At 37.0% G+C, this 18,964-nt stretch overlaps 2 protein-coding genes across 2 annotated transcripts; one reads left to right on the plus strand and one right to left on the minus strand.

The window, feature by feature from the left end:
• Positions 1 to 2,355: 2,355 nt before the first annotated feature.
• LOC113288768 (GATA transcription factor 7-like) lies at positions 2,356 to 4,335 on the plus strand. The gene is made up of 3 exons (XM_026537886.1): positions 2,356 to 2,513; positions 2,613 to 2,966; positions 3,064 to 4,335. Exons 2-3 carry the CDS (start codon positions 2,616 to 2,618, stop codon positions 3,853 to 3,855), a joined length of 1,143 nt encoding a protein of 380 aa, XP_026393671.1. The 5' UTR covers positions 2,356 to 2,513; positions 2,613 to 2,615; the 3' UTR covers positions 3,856 to 4,335.
• A 1,575-nt stretch (positions 4,336 to 5,910) lies between these two features.
• On the minus strand, positions 5,911 to 7,209 carry LOC113291279 (glycine-rich protein DOT1-like). Its single transcript, XM_026540832.1, has 2 exons — positions 6,489 to 7,209; positions 5,911 to 6,371 (listed from the first exon to the last, which is right to left on the minus strand). Exons 1-2 carry the CDS (start codon positions 7,207 to 7,209, stop codon positions 6,205 to 6,207), a joined length of 888 nt encoding a protein of 295 aa, XP_026396617.1. The 3' UTR covers positions 5,911 to 6,204.
• Between the last annotated feature and the right edge of the window lie 11,755 nt (positions 7,210 to 18,964).

Below are 18,964 nucleotides of genomic sequence, written 5' to 3' on the forward strand. Positions count from 1 at the left end.
GAAAATCTATAATAAGCTCTATATATCTAATATTAGCCTCTGTTTTGTAAATTGTAATTAAAGGTTTTGTAAAAATTACAGTTATTTTTACACATGGAACAACCTCTTCAATCGCCTTTCATCAAACCAACCCACCACTCGTAACTCCCCAATCACAATAACTCCTCAAACATCCATTTCACAAATTCACCAAGAATATGCTCCTAAGTCTTCAATCACGATATAATGCTTCCTATTATGGAATCTTTAGACGACCATAAATGATCTCATTTTCAAACAATGTCATACTCCTACAGAAGACATAATGGTAAGATCTTTGACACAACAACGAGAATTTGAATGGGCTGAAAAGATATCACCCCCACTTCTCCCTGGAGTATCCCATCCAGAATTATATCAACCGATATTAGAACAACAACAATTATATCAGCAGGATGGTCAAAACCATAATCATATTGGATAAAAATCAACACTGATGGTGATGCTAGAGGTCACCCAAGAATGACAGGAGCAAGTTTCATTTACAGGGATTCGATCGCGCATACTGTGATGGCTTACGCTCAACCTTTAGAAATAACTACTGCGCTAACAGTCGAAATGTGGGCAACATTAATTGCAACCAAGACAGGAACGGAGACACAACAGACAAAAGTTCTATTTGAGACTGATTCAAAAAATCTCATGCGCTTCATAAAATCGTCAGCCGAAGCTCCTTGGTATATCTCTGGAATGATTGGCGAAATTAAACAAAGAATGTGACAAATCTCTCAGTACGATATACATCACAACCATAGAGAAGAGAATCAAGCAACTGGCGGTCTAGAAAATTATGCGATGAAAGGAAACCAATCGGGAAATCTTTCAACAACTATCTGAGACCATGCAACTGCATCTTTTATTAACCAAATTTTATGAAATGATTATCTGGATACTAGTTACCCACGTGTAATAGCGACTGAGGTCTGTTTTATTTATCTTCATGCTTTAATTTTTTTTTGCAGTTATTTTATTATAGTATTTTTGAATTCCATTTTTACTTAGTCTATTATTTTCGATCTATGTACATTTTCTTCTTTTTTCCGGTTTAGGTATTTATGAAGAATTTATGTTTTGATTTTTTTTTTTATATTTATATTTTCGAAGAACTTAAATTTTGGTTGCTTATAAAAGTTCAATTTTGTGGAGTGAAATTTCTACTCATTGCACTATCTTGAAATTATTAAAAGAATTTGGAATATGGCGAGAGTATGGTCAATATTGAGAATCTCAAAAATAAAAGAAAAAAAGAAATGGTAAGGACGGCCTCTGAAAGCCATCAATCAGTGACCGAGGTACAATATTGGAATACGTTTTTCTTTTGTTATCCTTCAGACAATTTTTACTTCAAAAACTGTCCCATTAATGTGGTGAACTTAAATGTTATGCAAGGTCAGTAAGAATTATGATCACCTAAAGTCTTCTTACCGGTAGTTAATAATTGCGATGGAAACATTTCCCCCGAATTTCACATTAGTATCCGGAGCTCATTTGAATTGTTTTGTACTGTATTTGAGTGACTCTAGAAAGTTTAGATACTAGATGGTTTGAAGTATATGATGAACCTGTTACCCATGAGAATGTTCATTTCTCTAAATCAAGCTAAATCAAAACGACGAGCAAAAGAAGTATCGATGAAAAACTAAACATCAACATGCATGAACAATTTTGAGAACAGTCTTGCAAAGATATAATCATAATTAAGTTGAAATAAAATTTTAGACGGAAAATGGGTCATTTGTCCAAATATTTTTAAAACATGGTTTTAATGGACGAGTAAAAATTATTACGGATGAAATGAATAAAAAAGAAAATAGCAAGGATGAAACTGGATTCATCCTGGCTTAAATTTAAAAAAGAGTGAGGATGAAACTGGATGCATCTTGATGTAAATTAAAAATAAGAAAAAATATTTGAAAATGGGTAGGATGAAACTGTTTACATCTTTAATATTTATATATTCTCGTCCATTTAAACAATATCAAATTTTACACGTCTTTTTAGTCCAAAAAATTTTGATTTTTGTCTTTTTAACCAATTTTATACATTTAAAACTGGTTTTGAACATTTTTTTTTTCTGACTTGTTAAATTGATTTCAATATACTTGTGATTTTGGTATCCAAGCATAGTTGAATTTGCATGCAAGACTCATACGACCAAGTCAAGAAAAGAACTTGACTATTCCACGTGGATGATGAAACTGTGAAATACAGGGAATAAATACCATCGAAAAAAAAGAAGAAGACAAAAGCAGGAAATAAGAGCACTAGTTCGGCCCACGGACCTTTTCACCCCTCAATTCAATGCTTTACCAAACTGTCTCTTTTTCTTTTCCTCAATTAAAACCCTTGATATTACCCCCCATTCTTCTCTTCCTTTCTCCTCTCCTCTAAAAACACTTCTTCTTCTCTCTCTCTAAAATCACTCACACCCTTTCCTCTATTTCTTATCTCTTCCTCATCTTCTTTCATCTCAGGTAACAATTTCCAAAACCCCCAACAAAAACATCTTATTAATATTCTTATTTTATTTTTATTTCTGGGTCTCTAAAATGGTGGTTTGTTTCTTTTTACAGGAAATGGAGTGCGTTGAAGCAAAAGCTTTCAAAACAAGTTTATGGCGGCCAGAGATGTTAGTGAAATCATCATCAAATCATCATGATGAGGAAGTATCTAAGTTCAGTTTATGGGGTTCAAGTAATAATAATGGTGGTACACCAACTAATGGGGATGAAACTTTTGTGGATGACCTTCTTGATTTTTCTAATGAAGAAACAGGTGGTATTGTCAAAGAAGATAAAGAAGAAGAATATGAAACTGTTGATGATAATAATAGTACAGAGATGAAGACGGTTTTTTCACCGGAGAAAAACTCTGCTTCTCTTAAGAACGATTTTGCCGCTGTTTTTGCAAGCGAACTCAGTGTTCCGGTGAGTCAATATTTTAATTTTTAATTTTTTTAATTTTTTTTGGTTCTTGAATGATTCTGTGTTTAATTAGAAAGTTTTGATTTTTATGATTTTTCAGACGGATGATTTAGCAGACCTAGAATGGTTATCTCATTTCGTTGAAGATTCCTTCTCAGAAGAATTTTCTCAAACACAATATAATGACGGAAATCCCACAGTTTTAGCACAACCCAAAGCACAAAACCTGGACAAAACTGAACCAGAAAAGAAACAACCACCACAATTTATCAAAACAGAATCAATTGAAACAGTGGGTTACTATGGGTTTTCTCCACAGCCACCACCACCAACCACCACCACCGCAGCAACAACAGTACCAGGAAAAGCAAGAAGCAAACGTTCAAGAACAGGGGGAAGAGTTTGGTCACTTGGGTATTCATCTTTAACAGAAACTTCATCATCTTCAACATCAACAACAACCACAACATCATCAACAACATCTTCTTCATCATCTTGTCTCCTTTTCAACAATATCATGCGAACACCAGATTATCTCGTCTCTCTTAGAAAACCACCAGTCATAAGACATAAGAAACAACGAGTTGTTAATGGCGATGATAATGGTGGTGGTGGTGGGGCGCGTGTCGTGCGAACTCAGTGTAGTCACTGTGGTGTGCAAAAAACGCCGCAATGGAGAACCGGTCCATTAGGTGCAAAAACGTTGTGTAACGCTTGTGGTGTCCGATTCAAGTCGGGTCGGCTTTTACCCGAATACCGTCCTGCTAGTAGCCCGACTTTTTCAAAGGCTGTGCATTCGAATAGTCATCGGAAAGTATTGGAAATGAGAAAGAACAAAGCAGTAGTCGCCGCACCGGAGGCCGGTTTCACTTCAGCAGTTCATAGCTTCTGAATTCTCATCATGATTAACACGACGAAATCTGAAGTTAAAAACCCAGTTCGAATTCTACACCCGTTTCCCCATGGTTATCTATCCACTGTGTACATTTTGTTTTTTAATTTTCTCACTTTGTAACGGATTTTAGGTAGTTTTTTTAGACTGTTTTTTTCTTAAATTTTTAGGGTTTTCTGTTTCCTTAGCGTTTTGTTATCCATTTATTTTTGCAGTTTTTTTTTTTTTAGGTCCAAGAGAGAAAAGGAAGGATATAGACTAGAAAAATTAGGTAGAGAAATAGTATTATTTAATTTGGAAATTAGTAAAAATGTTAGGTTATGTTTGGTGGTTGGTTTTAAATTTCATTTTCCAATTTGGGTTTGAATTTTTTTTTACCGCCAGACAGACGTGAAAATATATTGGATGCTCCTCGAGAAAAACACTGAAAATTGATGTAGACATTGTGGGTTGGTTGTCTACTTTGTTTTGATATTTGCATTTCTTGTAGGTTTCTTTATTTTATATAAACTCCTGAGTGTGGCGTATGGCATGGTTGGTTTCTACTGTTATGGAAGAAAACCGTCATCTTGTTTACGTTTTCCAACCTAATTCCCAACCAATATTTACTTCGGGTTGAAAATTTAAGCCCAAGACAACTTGATTAATGGGCCCCTCTTGGGTCCATAAGTGTGAGTTTGAGAAAAGGAGTCAATTTTGTTATTAGGTTTGAAAGATACGCCTTAATCAAAAGTTATGATAAACCTATATATATATATAGATCGAAAAAAAAAAATCTTCTGCTTTGAGTAAAGGAGGAGCATCTGTTTCTCGTGTGTCATCCATGTCTGCTTCTTAGGTTTCCAAAGTGGAGGTGAGGTGTAAAGCCCAGTGACTAAAAATGAAATGACGCTCCACATGTTATGAATATCATTGTCTCTTGCAGTGATCTGGCGCGCGCTCTTAAATTTTGATTTTCAACTTTAAGACTTTTCAAATTTTTGATGAGTTCATCTTGAATTGCCTTTGAAACCGACTGGTCTCTCTCAAACTTAATCCAAAATAATATTAATAGTGGAATCAAACCTTATTATTCTAGTGTTCTCGTATTGAATCTTTTCTGTGAGGATGATATATGTTTCTCGGGCATTCAATTTTAGTTAATCTAGCTCATTCATGGTGCTGCTTTTCATTTCATTTCATCGTATTATTCCATTCCATTTTAGCTTTCTTTTTTTTCTTTTTCTTCATTACTACTTTTGTATGTTAAGTGTTAATCACTTAATTGCCCAACATTATCAACTGGTTCATAATTGACTATAATTTCTCTGTTTTGATACTAATTATTCCACATGCCTTTGTTGGCTAATTAGACTAATGTACTATGAAAAAAGTGTGGAGTGTTGATGCCTGATTTTCATTATTTTCTTCAAACAAACTTGTGCAGTAATTCTTCCGTTTTATGGTATTAAAGCTTTTCGAAAATGGAACGCGGTGCTCTTGATCCAGCACTAATTCGGGTTTTCGAACAAAACTGTGTAGTTTGAATTGCTGTAGATCACTCACTTTCAATGGTGCCCCTTCGGATAACCAAATATATTACTAATCAGAGCAATAAAACAAAGACGATGAAGATTGTTTATAGTTTGGTATGATTTTTTGCAAATACTGACACACTCCCACTTACTTATTCAGTCGGTATTCGGGCGGAAAGTATAAAGCTGTTCAGTTAACTCTACTGAATTGGCTGATTATAGTATATTATTCTAATCAGAGGATTAATTAGTATTTTGATATCAATAGTAGTTATCCCTAATTGATGATTAAACTTTGCTTTAAGGTAAAAATTTGTATTTTTATTTCAATGGAGACGAAGACAGCTGAATAAAGAGACAAAGTAGTGCCCCGAATTGGCCACTTCTAGTTGATGTATTGCCACAGGAAGCCACGGTCTTTAATAACTGTAGACTTTGAGTAAGAGTGACGAAATTATTTGTTTGATCTTAAGAGTGCAACATTATTTTTGAGATTAACATTTTTTAGTGCCAGAAATGGCATTTACACATTGTGGCGGCACATGTAAACCTTGGCGAATAGAGTCTTGGTTGTAATTTGGGGCAACTGAAGAAGAAAGACATGAGAAATTAGAAGACTCAAGTTATAAGTTTTCATCAAGTACAAACTCTTCCAATTTAAAAGCTAACATTTAAACTCCACACAATCATCACTCGCAAGCTACATTTGAATTACTTATGCATTATTACTGGATTCTACTGCTCACAATCACCAAAACTATATTAAACCTCACCAAATCAAAATTAGTAATGCATGCATGATTAGCAAGCTAGCTAGTAGCAGTGGGATGGTCATCTAAAGTGAGCGCCTACAGCGAACGGAGCACATGTGTCGGCAATCGTAAAAGCAGCCAGGGCCACCACAATGGAGAGGGCATTCCAGTTTCATTCCCATGCAACGCCCTTTAGCCATGCACACTGCATATTCTCCGATCTTATGGGTTAAGACTCCATCACTTGTTACTCCTTTCTTTATGTTCCTGCAACTCACTGCGTGCTTGTGTTGACGATGGTGTCTATGGTTGATACCTCCTTTAGGATTTGGTTCCTGACCACATCCCCATATCCAACCACCTCCACCTCCTTTTCCACCACCTCCTCCAGGACCAAAAAATCCCCAACCTCCTCCTCCACCACCACCGCCCCATCCCCATCCATAACCACTTCCTCCTCCTCCACCACCACCTCCTCCTCCTCCTCCACCACCACCTCCTCCTCCTCCGCCACCTCCGGTACCTCCTCCTCCGCCACCTCCACCACTACCATTGTTACCTTTTCCATTACCTCCCCCGCCTCCGCCTCCACCTCCACCACCATTACCCTTCCCCTTACCACCTCCTCCGCCTCCCCCACCGCTGCCCTTCCCCATACCTACTCCCTTACCACTTCCACTTCCACTTCCGCCTCCTCCACCTCCACCACCGCTACCCATCCCCTTACCATCTCCCTTAACACCTCCAGCACCCCCACCACCCTTCTTCATTTTCTTCTTACCTTTTCGCCTACGAACTTTACCTCCATGTCCGCTACCTTTTCCGCTGCCTCCTCCACCTCCGTAACCGGAATTCTTTTTGTCATTAGTAACTGCGGTCACATCAAAAGAAGTATTTGTTACATTTGCATCATCACCACCACCAGCTACATCCACATTGCTATTGTTTTGATGAAGTCCTGAAAATTGTCTGTCAACTGGTAAGTTGTGTTCATCACTCCCATGAACGCAAACCGGTTTCATGTATGCACTCATCAAAGCAAGAAAGAGTAAGAGAAGCCACCAAGATCTCCTCTCACCGCTCTTCATTACTTCAGTTTTTCTGCAAGTAACGTTTTTATCGATCTTCCAAGTACAACTTACACAGTTACACATATATAGTATCCGAGCGTACGTATACTCTTTAACCTTTAGTTGTCTAATAATAATAAGAAAGATCGAGTTCCTATATAAAAATGTGTGCTCCATCGAGGGACCATTACCAGCTAGATTTGTCCCCCACCAAATTTGTATTTTTGAAGAAACTTGCAACAAACTCAACTCGATCAACCATTGTTTAAGGCTGCAAAAAGATAAATATGGCTAACACACAGCTAATATTTAATTTACAGTCTAAGGTCTATACTACACAGTTTTGGCAAAAGTAAAGAATAATATATGCTTGTATATACATGATATACACCATTATGCCTGCCATTATGTATATGAATTTGATCCAGAATAATGATAGTGCCAACTGAGATGCCTTCAGAGTCACACCATCCCCACTCCCTCAGTGGTTCGGATCATTTTGTCAGCACCACCCTTTCCTGAAGGTCAAACCAGCAGCACTCACGCGCCGTCCCCAATCTATTAGCTATACATAGTTTTTGATCGATTCCTATTAGCTATACATTGCCATATGCATTTTATTTCGACGAAGATGACTAAACACGTAAGTGCGCTGCAAGCATGCATTACTCAGGGAATAAGGTTCAAAACCTTCTTCCCATGCTACAGGTTCCAGCTAGTCCAGGCAGCGTTGTCGGTTCTATGTTACACATTTGACCATTCAGGCACGCTCTGTAAAGTTGCTTACATCGTTATAGACTTATAGCAAGTGTTATGTATATATGAAGCCAGCCAGGGGACCACGACTGACTACCACAACTAAATCATGAAAACCCATTAACAAGTGATCACTGTCCTACCATATCTGGTACATTTTCGATCCTTATTCAAAAAAAAAAAAAAAGAAAAAAGAAAAGAATTCTTTCGAGAATTGTTCAATGCCATGGATTCTTGTATCGACCAAGTACCAGTTAACTGGACCGATATCCTTACTTACCGTATTAAGTTGAATTCCAAGCTTAAGAGAATCTGCATGGTTGCTTTATATGAGTTTGTAGCTGTTTTGAAATGAATCAAAGTTCACCAAGTAGAGTTTGTACTACATGTTTCATTTAAAGGCCTGCTGGTTACATACTAAATGACTGCAAATCCTTCGTTCACCAGTATTTTAGCAACCACAAAGAAACTGGACCATTGTGATTTGTGTTAGTTGTCAGTGTCACACCCCATTTAGGTAGTATGTGTTGGAAAAAATACAGTTTTATGTGAATAAAAATTACTAATAAAAAGGTTTTTCCAAAAAAATAAAAACACCTTCCAAATTTATCTCTTAGTTTTTTACGGGATAAGTTTACTATATATTTTTTGGATTTGGGTTAGGATTTTATATATGAATAACCTCTTTTTATTGCTGTTATATATAGAAAAACCTCTCATATATCCCCGTGTGTTTTTGAGTACTTCTTCTTCGTTTTTCGATGTTTGATACGAGGGTTTTAAGTGCTAACGATTCGTAAGTTTTTCCGTTGCCAAGTTCTAGAAGGACAAGTTTGAATGTGCTATTCAAGCTTGTTAAGATTGTTGTATCTTGGAGGCAGATGTACCCGTAGGGCTATAGCATCATCTTTTTCAGAGTGTAGCCGGGCATTCTTGTCTTAAGGACAGTATGTTGAACATGCGCCTCAATCTACCATTACCGTTTCCTTGTTTCCATGGTGTTTAACACGATGTTCAAGACATTAACAGTTGACTAAGGAGAACACACAAAAAACAGATAGGTGCCTCTTATATTATTAGTTGATTGATTAATTTTTAATTGTTATTATCCAACAATCTTAAGACAAGATATTTTTTTTAATAACAATTTTTCTCTGTCAGTTTCAATATCTAAAGATCATCATGGCCCCTAACGAAGCAAAAAGTCCGAGAGTTTCAAAGTCGGAGATTTCTTCATCGCAGTTATTTTATGAGACTGTGCAAGGTTCTCATGAGTTTAAGATAAACGGATATTCTCATGCAAAGGAATGGGAGTTGGTAAATACAAGTCTAGTGGCAAATTCGCAGTTGGTGGTTATGATTGGAAGATACGTTTTTTTTTTCCAGACGGCTGTGATCATGCTAGCGAGGAATACGTATCCTTTTTCATTGACCTAGCTAGCCCTGGAGAAGTTAAGGGCATCAGTTGAAATCAAACTACTGGACCAACGCCAAGAAGACAATTTCATTCGGGCGCACTTAGACCGAGGCTTCAGAGCTATTACTCCCACCATTGTGATCCAATCTCTTACGCAATACGTGGGAAATGTCGTCAAACTTTTTATTTCTGAAGATGGTACAGCTGAGAACTTTAAGGCTGCAACAAGCTTGGATCTACTTGGTCCATCGGTTTTCCGTATTTGGAATCCGATTACAAACGAGCAAGTACTTCTTGCTCCTAGAAGATATACTCCTGTCCGTGTCTGTGGATTTTACTTCCATCCGCTTAAGAAGGAATACGAAGTGGTTTGTGTACGTACGTCGCGTACTAAACCAAGATGGGACACTTTCAGATATATCAGTCGGTGCTTGAGAAAGAAAGGAGGGGAGATTATCTCGGAAAGACTGTTCAGAAAACAAAGCCTACATAACATAGTGTACGAGAATTGCGAGCATTGGGATTGAAACTTTTTGAACTTTAAAGTGAAGCGTTGGTCTTGATTTTTCATGAGTTGAATTTTTTGAACCCTAATAAGAAAGGATCCTTACGGATGAATGTCAGCAATGGAGTCTTGGAAAGATCTCGAGTAAGAAAACAGAGAAGATGAAGAGTCGTTAGTTTGTGATGACACGGCAGGGTGGTGCTGCCAATACTGATGGCATATAATGAAACTCGAGAGAAAAGAGTCATGGTTTCTGTTTGATACTGGTTAGATTAAAGATGGAGATTGACTGGTGACTAATGAAGTAGAACATGGAGAAATAGGAGCTCGTGATGAAGAGTTATGCCAGTAATTGAGATGTTGGTTCATCAGGGATGCTGTTCATGATGGCAGTAATGTTGGTATACTTCCGGTGATTGCTGGAGTTGATCGTGGTGATGACGATATCGAGATGAAGTCAGGGAGGCCGAGTCACGATGGAAAGATGAGAATCCCTTGCTTTGTTCCCAGTTGGTGTTCGGTTCATTGATTATCAGAAAGCTACGACATGTCTGGTACCTTCAGAGGTGTATCAACATTTGAACTTGATATTTGGGCTACACCAATTGAGAAACTAAGAGTAGTTGCTGATGCTATGACTGCTGAGATGCACGCTGGTCTTGCTTCTGAAGGGAAATTTGGTTGAGCAGGCGGCTGCTTATACAGGAGAGGATTTTGTGCAGGGGAATTTGGCTGAGCAGGCGGCTGGTTGTACAGGAGAGGATTTAGATCGACACGATAATTTGCATTACTTAAGGCAGTCGATGTGGTTTGAGCTTACTTCTGGAGAGAGTTATTACCGCCTACAAAAATTCGAGACTTCTAGTAGAAGGTTCTTTGCTGTGGAGAAGCTCTACGCAATGACTGAAGACCTATTCGACGTCCGTTCCTATCCTTCTTAAAAATTGACTCTCCAGGCCTATATTGAATTGTTGAGGGTTCCGGACCTGCTGGTTGTAAAAAATATTATTGTAAAGCGATTGCCGGAGCCATCAGGTGCTATATAGCATTGGCAGGTAGGGTGAGAGAGGCCCAAGTCAGTAAAGCTGTTGGAGCATGTGTTTATTGTCTGTGTTGAAGCGTCCTCGGCTTACAGAATCATTTGATGGTCATGGACTGTCCTAGATGCAACCTTAAACACCGACTTGTATGAGAGTGATATACTGCCTTTTAGTGGAAATGCAATACGAGTTGAGGACGAAAAATTTTGTGAGGTTGAATGTACTTAAGGGGTACAATTCTGTTTCAGTTTCTCATAATTGAATACCTTGCGAATTTACTTCAAAGGAAAATTATAGTATTGCTGATTCTAGTCTCTCACGCAAATAAGTGAAATGTTGCTCCAATACATCGGAAATAGTATTCTCAATTTGGAAGGGGTAGGAGGGTGGAGAATGTATCTTCACCCATCACAGCAAACATATTCTCCAGACGGTGCAGCACCAGCTGTTTTTGATGATGAGTACACGCAGCAACCACCTCATGTTTACGCTCAGCAAGGCGCCCTGTCTGGTTATAGTCAACCTACTGCTCATGAAGCACCTGGATATGCTCAAGGTGGTCAGGTTGGTGGTCATGTGCCATATGGGACTACTCAAGCAGGTTACGGTGAGCATCCAGTTCCCAGTAGTAGTGCGGGCTACCGGTATCCTGGGACTGTTGAAGCTGGAAACAACAATTATCCTTATGAATTGTTTGATGATTTTTCAGCTTAATTAACAATTAATCTCTGTGTTGAATCCCTGACTTGTGCTTGTATAAGCTATGCTAGGTGCCACACAGGAAACCACATAAGATCTTGTTAGTCAGGTAAATAAATTGCGTGCAAAGATGAGGCGATGGATGCGGGAACTGGAACACTAGATTGTGTCAATGAAAGTGAGTCCTCCATCATGCAAAAACATACCTGGCAGAACGAGTAAGTTAATTTACAATGCATCTCCTCATGCAAAGGTGCTATGGAAATCACGTTAGGCTTAACAATCATGTGACTATCTTTAAGAAGTTACTTAAGTTTGTACACCTTTAAAGTGATGTTTTGTGCTGAGAATTTCAACGAAAAGAGATGAGGATCATTTTGTGATGATTAGTTGTTGTACCCATTGCTGCTATGCACTAGCTCAAAGCAAGAGGTAAGCCTTAACTAATTTTAAATCATCTAAATGTGGGGGGCTGTCTGTCATAGGAATGCTTAACGTGTTCAAGGCCTTTTGGCCAGTTTGTTTGCAAACACACATATAAAATTTTCTGGATATTAATGCATATATTTCGGTATTCCATTGTTATATATTTTACAACCACTAACAAATCTTAGATGTTGAAGATTTGGCAGGAAACTAATGTGTTTTAACGTGGTCTAAAGGATCAGTAAGTAATCAAAAGAAATTTTGAGGACATAGTTTCTGTCTAACGTGTTTATGTGTTGTAAAACAGATGTGCATATCCGCGTTTACCCTGGGAAATCACCAGGATGCTCTGATTAGAGGTCGAGAGATTGGAATGCATGAGGTACATGTTTAACTACAAATATGTGATATATATTGCACTAACCTTAATTTTGAGGTAGCTATAAAGAATGTACTAGTGAATAGTACATGTGATATTTACGATTTGACTGAAAGACCAAGTTGATTGATATGATCTAAAGGATCTAAGTGAACCAGAAGATATTCTGAAGGAAATTAGTCTTTGTCAAACTCGATGCGGTTAATGTGTGTTGTAAATGTGCAGTATAGCAGGTGTATACAAACACACTAGTATCTCAAAAGAATTACTGGGATAATCTGATCAGAGACTTGTGATAGGACTTGTCATACTTGAGGTACATCTTAAATTGTGTATGTAATACATATTGTACTGACCTTAAGAGATGTTGTTGTTTCAGGCGATGAAAAATCTTAGCCTATGTGTGTATCCTCTTAAGGAGTGTTTTTCTAAGGAAGTCCTTAAAACAGACAAGATGAACTTGTATATTGAAGAAATCAAAGTTCGTGTGCTTTAATTCAAGCATAAGAGGAAGACGAATGATTACTAAGATGCTTCTTAGAAGATATTCCTCTATGACCGAAGCCTGTGGCCATCATTGCAGAAACTCAATTGACTAATTGAGTCTAAAGTAAATGAGAAATGACAAAGTCTAGACATACTCGAAGAAGGCTAATTCGGTAAGACAACTATACTCTTTAATGAAGTAATTTTAGTTGATTCGTGAAGTCAAAAAGAGGTCTCAGTAGACATGTAAAGTCAAAAGAGAACCTCACAGACTTAGGGAAGTCAACAGAAAAATTAGTGGTCCTTTGACGAAAGGATTTTCTAAAGAGATAGTTCGTAATTATACATCGAGGGGGAATGGGACTTAAGCTCATATAAAATAAACTTGCCATGAAGGATACTCAACCTTGCTGACTGGAGATCCCAAGATCAAGGTTTCGAATGAGACAACTAATTTATGGTAGGTAAAGGTAAACACTATCAGAGAATTATATTCTCTCTGTCCCTTCCCTATGGTGTAGATGTGATAGTGTGACTGCATGTGAAGGGTGACTTTTAATAAGTCTTAATGAGTTCCATAGTTTCAATTTAAGATTGAAGTGGGGTGTAGCAGTGAACACTCTTAATGGAACTCACCTATCTGAATGAGGAAGTGGGTCGCTTTCTATGAGAATATGAGCTGATTCTCTAGAGCATTCTGAGAAACAAGACGTCCAGGGCCAAAATGGACACAACGGTGGAGCTTGGCAGCAACCTTGGAGATATCATGTGTGGTTGTTATCGCGAGTTACACCAAATGTTAGACAGTTCAAGACCTAATGGACACTGGCTAATAAGTAGTTCAGGTAACCTCTCACTAAGCAAAGGTTCAAGACCTTATGGACACCTATGCCTATTCGTGATATTTCTTGTTTTCCGTGTTTTATCGTATTTTTATTCATGTGGGGGATTGTTGGAAAAAATACAGTTTTATGTGAATAAAAATTACTAATAAAAAGGTTTTTCCAAAAAAATAAAAACACCTTCCAAATTTATCTCTTAGTTTTTTACGGAATAAGTTTACTATATATTTTTTGGATTTGGGTTAGGGTTTTATATATGAATAACCTCTTTTTATTGCTGTTATATATAGAAAAACCTCTCATATATCCCCGTGTGTTTTTGAGTACTTCTTCTTCGTTTTTCGATGTTTGATACGAGGGTTTTAAGTGCTAACGATTCGTAAGTTTTTCCGTTGCCAAGTTCTAGAAGGACAAGTTTGAATGTGCTATTCAAGCTTGTTAAGATTGTTGTATCTTGGAGGCAGATGTACCCGTAGGGCTATAACATCATCTTTTTCAGAGTGTAGCCGGACATTCTTGTCTTAAGGACAGTATGTTGAACATGCGCCTCAATCTACCATTATCTTTTCCTTGTTTCCATGGTGTTTAACAGGATGTTCAAGACATTAACAGTTGACTAAGGAGAACACACAAAAAACAGATAAGTGCCTCTTATATTATTAGTTGATTGATTAATTTTTAATTGTTATTATCCAACAGTATGTCATTAAAAATGTCTTGGTTTTCCTTGTGGGCAGGGCAGGGCATCAAAAATTTATGGCCCACGCCTAGGGTTGTTACCTAGTTGTAGTTGTTAATCGTTGATGATTCAGATAGTAATGGCATGGTTTAAAACCCTGATTACTATTCCCACTTGGATGTACCAATCCATGCGGTCTAACAAATAGTATATGTCCTACTTAAGATTTTGGGGTCCTCTATCACTCCCAAAATGGTGTCTTTAGCTTGACGAATGAGAAAGTGAATGAAGTCGGGAACATTATAACAATGGGGAATGATTCGGTTTGGCACCATCAAAGGGTGAGTAGTTCCCGCGGATTCGAGTTAGCAAGAGCAGCGACAGTAAGTGGGTGCTCAATTTTATAAATTTCAGAATGCGGGGTAGTAAAAACTAAAAAAAATCCAGAATCAACTACTGAATTATTTTGTGAGATGGATGGACAGGTTGATCTAATTGGTGCACGGTCCCACCCACCTTCCGACCCTTGATGAGATAGCTGTAATAGTCGTTGCTTGCATTCTAAAACTCAGTAGTAGCTGACAAGCTGTACCTCAGTCGTGTTAATCATTTTGCCCTCAGCTCGGGTAATGATGGCAGCAGCACCGCAGCAGAGGATAAGGTCCCCTCCACCATGACGCCAATTGGGGTGTATTGATGCGGCATAACTAGGAAAGAAGAAACCAGATGACTGGACTTGGGCTCCAACTGAAATTTGGGGTACAACTCATATTGACTACCCTGGAGTAACAGTTAGGGTGAACATGGACCGGATTGGTCAGGTTTTCGCCTCATTCATATCCAATCCAATATATGACAAATTTTAATTTGTAGGAAATACCTAATAATCCTAGAAATAATATATTAGAGAGAGTCTAGTCCACTTGACTCAGTCAACTGTCTGTTTAGTCCTTTTTGGAAAAATATATTATAGTTTGGTCCTAAAAATTATAGTTTGGTCCTAGGGTTTTGTCCACCCACACGAAATATTCTTTTTCTGTTACTAAAATACCCCTGTACATGCTAAATTTATCGTTTGGTCCAAAATTTTCTTATTTGGTCCTTCCATTGTCGTATATAACCAGAAAAGATTAAGAATCACTTTCAGTTCCAGTTTTATTTTCTCTTTCCTAATCCGATCTGTCGATTTTTTTTTGTTGCTGCAGAATTTTTTTCCTAGGGTTTACGAAATCTTTCTGCTGTGGTAGAATAATTTTGTTTTTGATACCAAGATTGATTCGATTTATAGCAGATTAACTTGGTTATGAAGACTGATTTGATTACAGAGTTAATTTGATTACGGAGTTTGATTTGGAATTACATATTCGATTTTTACTGAGTTGATTTTTCTTTTGAAGATTGATTCGAGGCTTTTTGAAGATTGATTAGAGGCTTTTTGAAGATTGATTCGATTGGAGTTGATTTTGGGAACTACAAATATGATATTCGGAGATTGGAGTGTTTTTGGAGTTGATTCTTCTTGTTCTGGTGAGTTTTCACACTAATCCTTTCTCTGTTTTGTTTTTATTTGAAGTAATTCTATAAATCAGCTAAGTATTTTGTTGATTAGTTTGTTTTTTGAATTTTAAGAGCAATGAATGAAGTCATTATGTTAACGCTTCATTTGTTAGAATGAAGTCTTTAAGGAAGAAGTAGCGTCGCTGCTTGTTTATGTGTTAGGATGTTAATGAATGAAATCATTCTGTAATGGTTTCATTCCAAGAATGAACTCTTTCTTTGTCAGGAGAAGTACTGTTGCTGCTTTGTTTATCTGTTAGGATGTTAACGAATGAAGTCATTCTGTTAAGGCTTCATTCCAAGAATGAACTCTTTCTTTGTCAAGGAAGAAGTAGTGCTGCTGGTTGTTTATTGTTAGGATGTTAATGAATAAGCTATTCTGTTATGGCTTCATTCCATGAATGAACGCTTTCTTTGTTTAGGAAAAGTATTGTTGCTGCTTTGTATATCTGTTAGCATGTTTATGTGTTAGGATGTTATTTGAATGAAGCTATTTTGTTACGGCTTTATTCCAAGAATGAACTGTTTCTTTAAGAATGAATTATTTTGTTTGTGTGTGTTCATTTTTCAGGTTCAGTATGGCCCTCTCCAAGTGTTATGCAGTTGTATACTTCAAAGGGGATGGTATTCCATTGGAAGTTTCTTTAGATAGGATGATTCGTGACCTGAAAATATATGTTTGTAATAAAGAATACCAATCCTGGAAGCTATGTTAAGTTTGAATTTAATGAGGAGACTAAACGGTTTGAGAGGCTTTTCATTTGTTTTGCTGCTTGTATCGAAGGATACCAGTAAATTCGCCATATGCTTTATTGCGATGCAACATTTCTTACTGGGAGATTCAGGGGAACGTTGATGGCTGCCACATGCGTGAATGGGAACCAAGGTAAACTTCTTCTTTTCTGGATAACTAACTGTTTTCTTTTTGATTAGTTTCTACTTTGATTAGTTTTCTACAGTTCATTATATAGAATGGACTTCATTTTTGGAATGAAATCTGGATAACTAACTATTTTCTCAATGAACTGACAGTTTTTAGCTCTTTTCATTCTGTAGGTTTTTTCCTTTCGCGCTTGCTTTAGTTCCTTCAGAAGACATTGCAGGTTGGGAGTGGTTCATGGAAAACTTGCAGTATTGTGTCGACTCTCATCTTATCACCTTTATCACTGATCATCATGAAGGGATGAAGCAAAGTATTCCTAAGTTTTTTCCTAACTCGCATCATAGTTAATGTTTTTATCATTTGAAGAATAACCTCCCTATAAAGAAAGGACATGAGAAGTATAAACAAGTACTGGATTTGTTCCATAAAGATGCATACTGTTACAACATTGCTAAATATGAGTCTGCTTTGAATGAGATGTGTATTATTGGATGTGGTTGGGTTGCCAAGTACCTCAGAAATATCGATCCGAAGCATTGGGCAAATGATTTCTTCGAAGGATATAGGTATGGAACACACTCATCAAGTATTGCAGAATCTTTCAATAACTGGATTCATCGTGAAAGGAATTTGCCTCCAGCTGCTCGTATTGATGAGCTCAGAATAAAAATTATGAGGATGAGTTCAGAAAGGGCGAGCTTGGTAGAACTTATCTAGATAGTTTGACTCCCATATACAAAGCTATACTCAAGGAACATGTCGACATAGGTTTTCCATGGAATGTTACCGAGTCAGGTAACAATATTTATGAGGTACATTCTCCCAGTTCTCATGTTGCCATTGCTGCTATTACTATGATGGGTTCTGATATTTTGAAGTATATTCAGCCTTACTTTGGTTCAAATCATTTTCGTAATTCTTATGCTCCTGCAATTCGACTCATTCCTAACTTCGATAGGCCTGAAGCGTATGAACCTGAAGACATAGTTCTACCTGATATTCCAAGGCCAGCTCCAGGAAGACCACCAAAGAAGCGTATTCACAGTGCTTATGGGAAGCAGATGAGGCCTATGAAGTGCTCTAATTGCAAGAAGAATGAGAATCACAACAAATCTACTTGTCATTTATTAATGCTGGAGTAGTATGCTTGAACTTTTATTAGTTTCCGGTGTAAGCTTTTGATATGAATTGGTGGTTTTTAGTTTTTTTTTGTTCTGGGATATGCACTTATTTTTGTGAACTTCATTTCCTGGAATGAACTCCTTTTTTTTTGTTTTTTGTAAAACTGTTATTTTGAAATGTTATTTGTATTTGGATATGTACTTCATTGTTCAGAATGGACTGCTAATATATTATTTCATTTAGTGGAGTGAACTTTATTCATGGAATGAACTCCAATTTTTTCCTATGAGTACTGGAATGAACCGACTTTATTTCTGGAGTGAACTTCATTACTGGAATGAACAGATATCAACAAGAAGTCCATTTCTTATTCTAAATGTTATTAAATGGAGTTCATTTTTGTATTGAAGTCCATTTTTTTCTTAGAAGTAGTGGCATGAACCCACTTCATTTCTGGAATGAACAGGTATAGATAAGAAGTCCATTTCTTATTCTAAATGTTATTAAATGGAGTTCATTTTTGGATTGAAGTCCATTTTTTTCTTAGAAGTATTGGAATGAACCCACTTCATTTCTAGAATGAACTTCATTACTGAAATGAACTTCATTACTGGAATGAACAGGTATCCATAAGACAGTAAGACAAGACATAAGACAAAATATTGATAATATCTATTATCCAAAATATTATATATGAAAATATAAAACATAGTAGAATTTCAATTACATTAGAAGCTAATTCAGGTGATATTAGACATAAGAGTTTTCTGTTGCAGTAAGAAGTAATCCACTGTCCAAAATACTATAGGTAAAAGAGTAAACAAATCAGATTATATATGACATTGTAAGCTAAGGTTTAATCATTTCAGTATTTGTAACCTTCTTTAATCATTTCATTGTTAAGATATGCTTCATTAGTTGTTTCACCCCAACTTAATCCACCTTTCTCTTCAGTTAGAAGCTTGTACACTATTTTGTATCT

Source organism: Papaver somniferum, chromosome 6 (assembly GCF_003573695.1).
Source record: "Papaver somniferum cultivar HN1 chromosome 6, ASM357369v1, whole genome shotgun sequence".
NCBI lineage: Eukaryota > Viridiplantae > Streptophyta > Magnoliopsida > Ranunculales > Papaveraceae > Papaver > Papaver somniferum.

Excerpts from the sequence above, each read along its gene's own strand:
- LOC113291279 (XM_026540832.1), bottom strand. The coding sequence starts at position 7,209 with ATGAAGAGCGGTGAGAGGAGATCTTGGTGGCTTCTCTTACTCTTTCTT. Across the intron at positions 6,372-6,488 it reads AGGAGGTGGTGGAAAAGGAG|TAACAAGTGATGGAGTCTTA; the intron begins GTGGAGGTGGTT and ends TAAAGAAAGGAG.
- LOC113288768 (XM_026537886.1), top strand. The coding sequence starts at position 2,616 with ATGGAGTGCGTTGAAGCAAAAGCTTTCAAAACAAGTTTATGGCGGCCA. Across the intron at positions 2,967-3,063 it reads CAAGCGAACTCAGTGTTCCG|ACGGATGATTTAGCAGACCT; the intron begins GTGAGTCAATAT and ends ATGATTTTTCAG.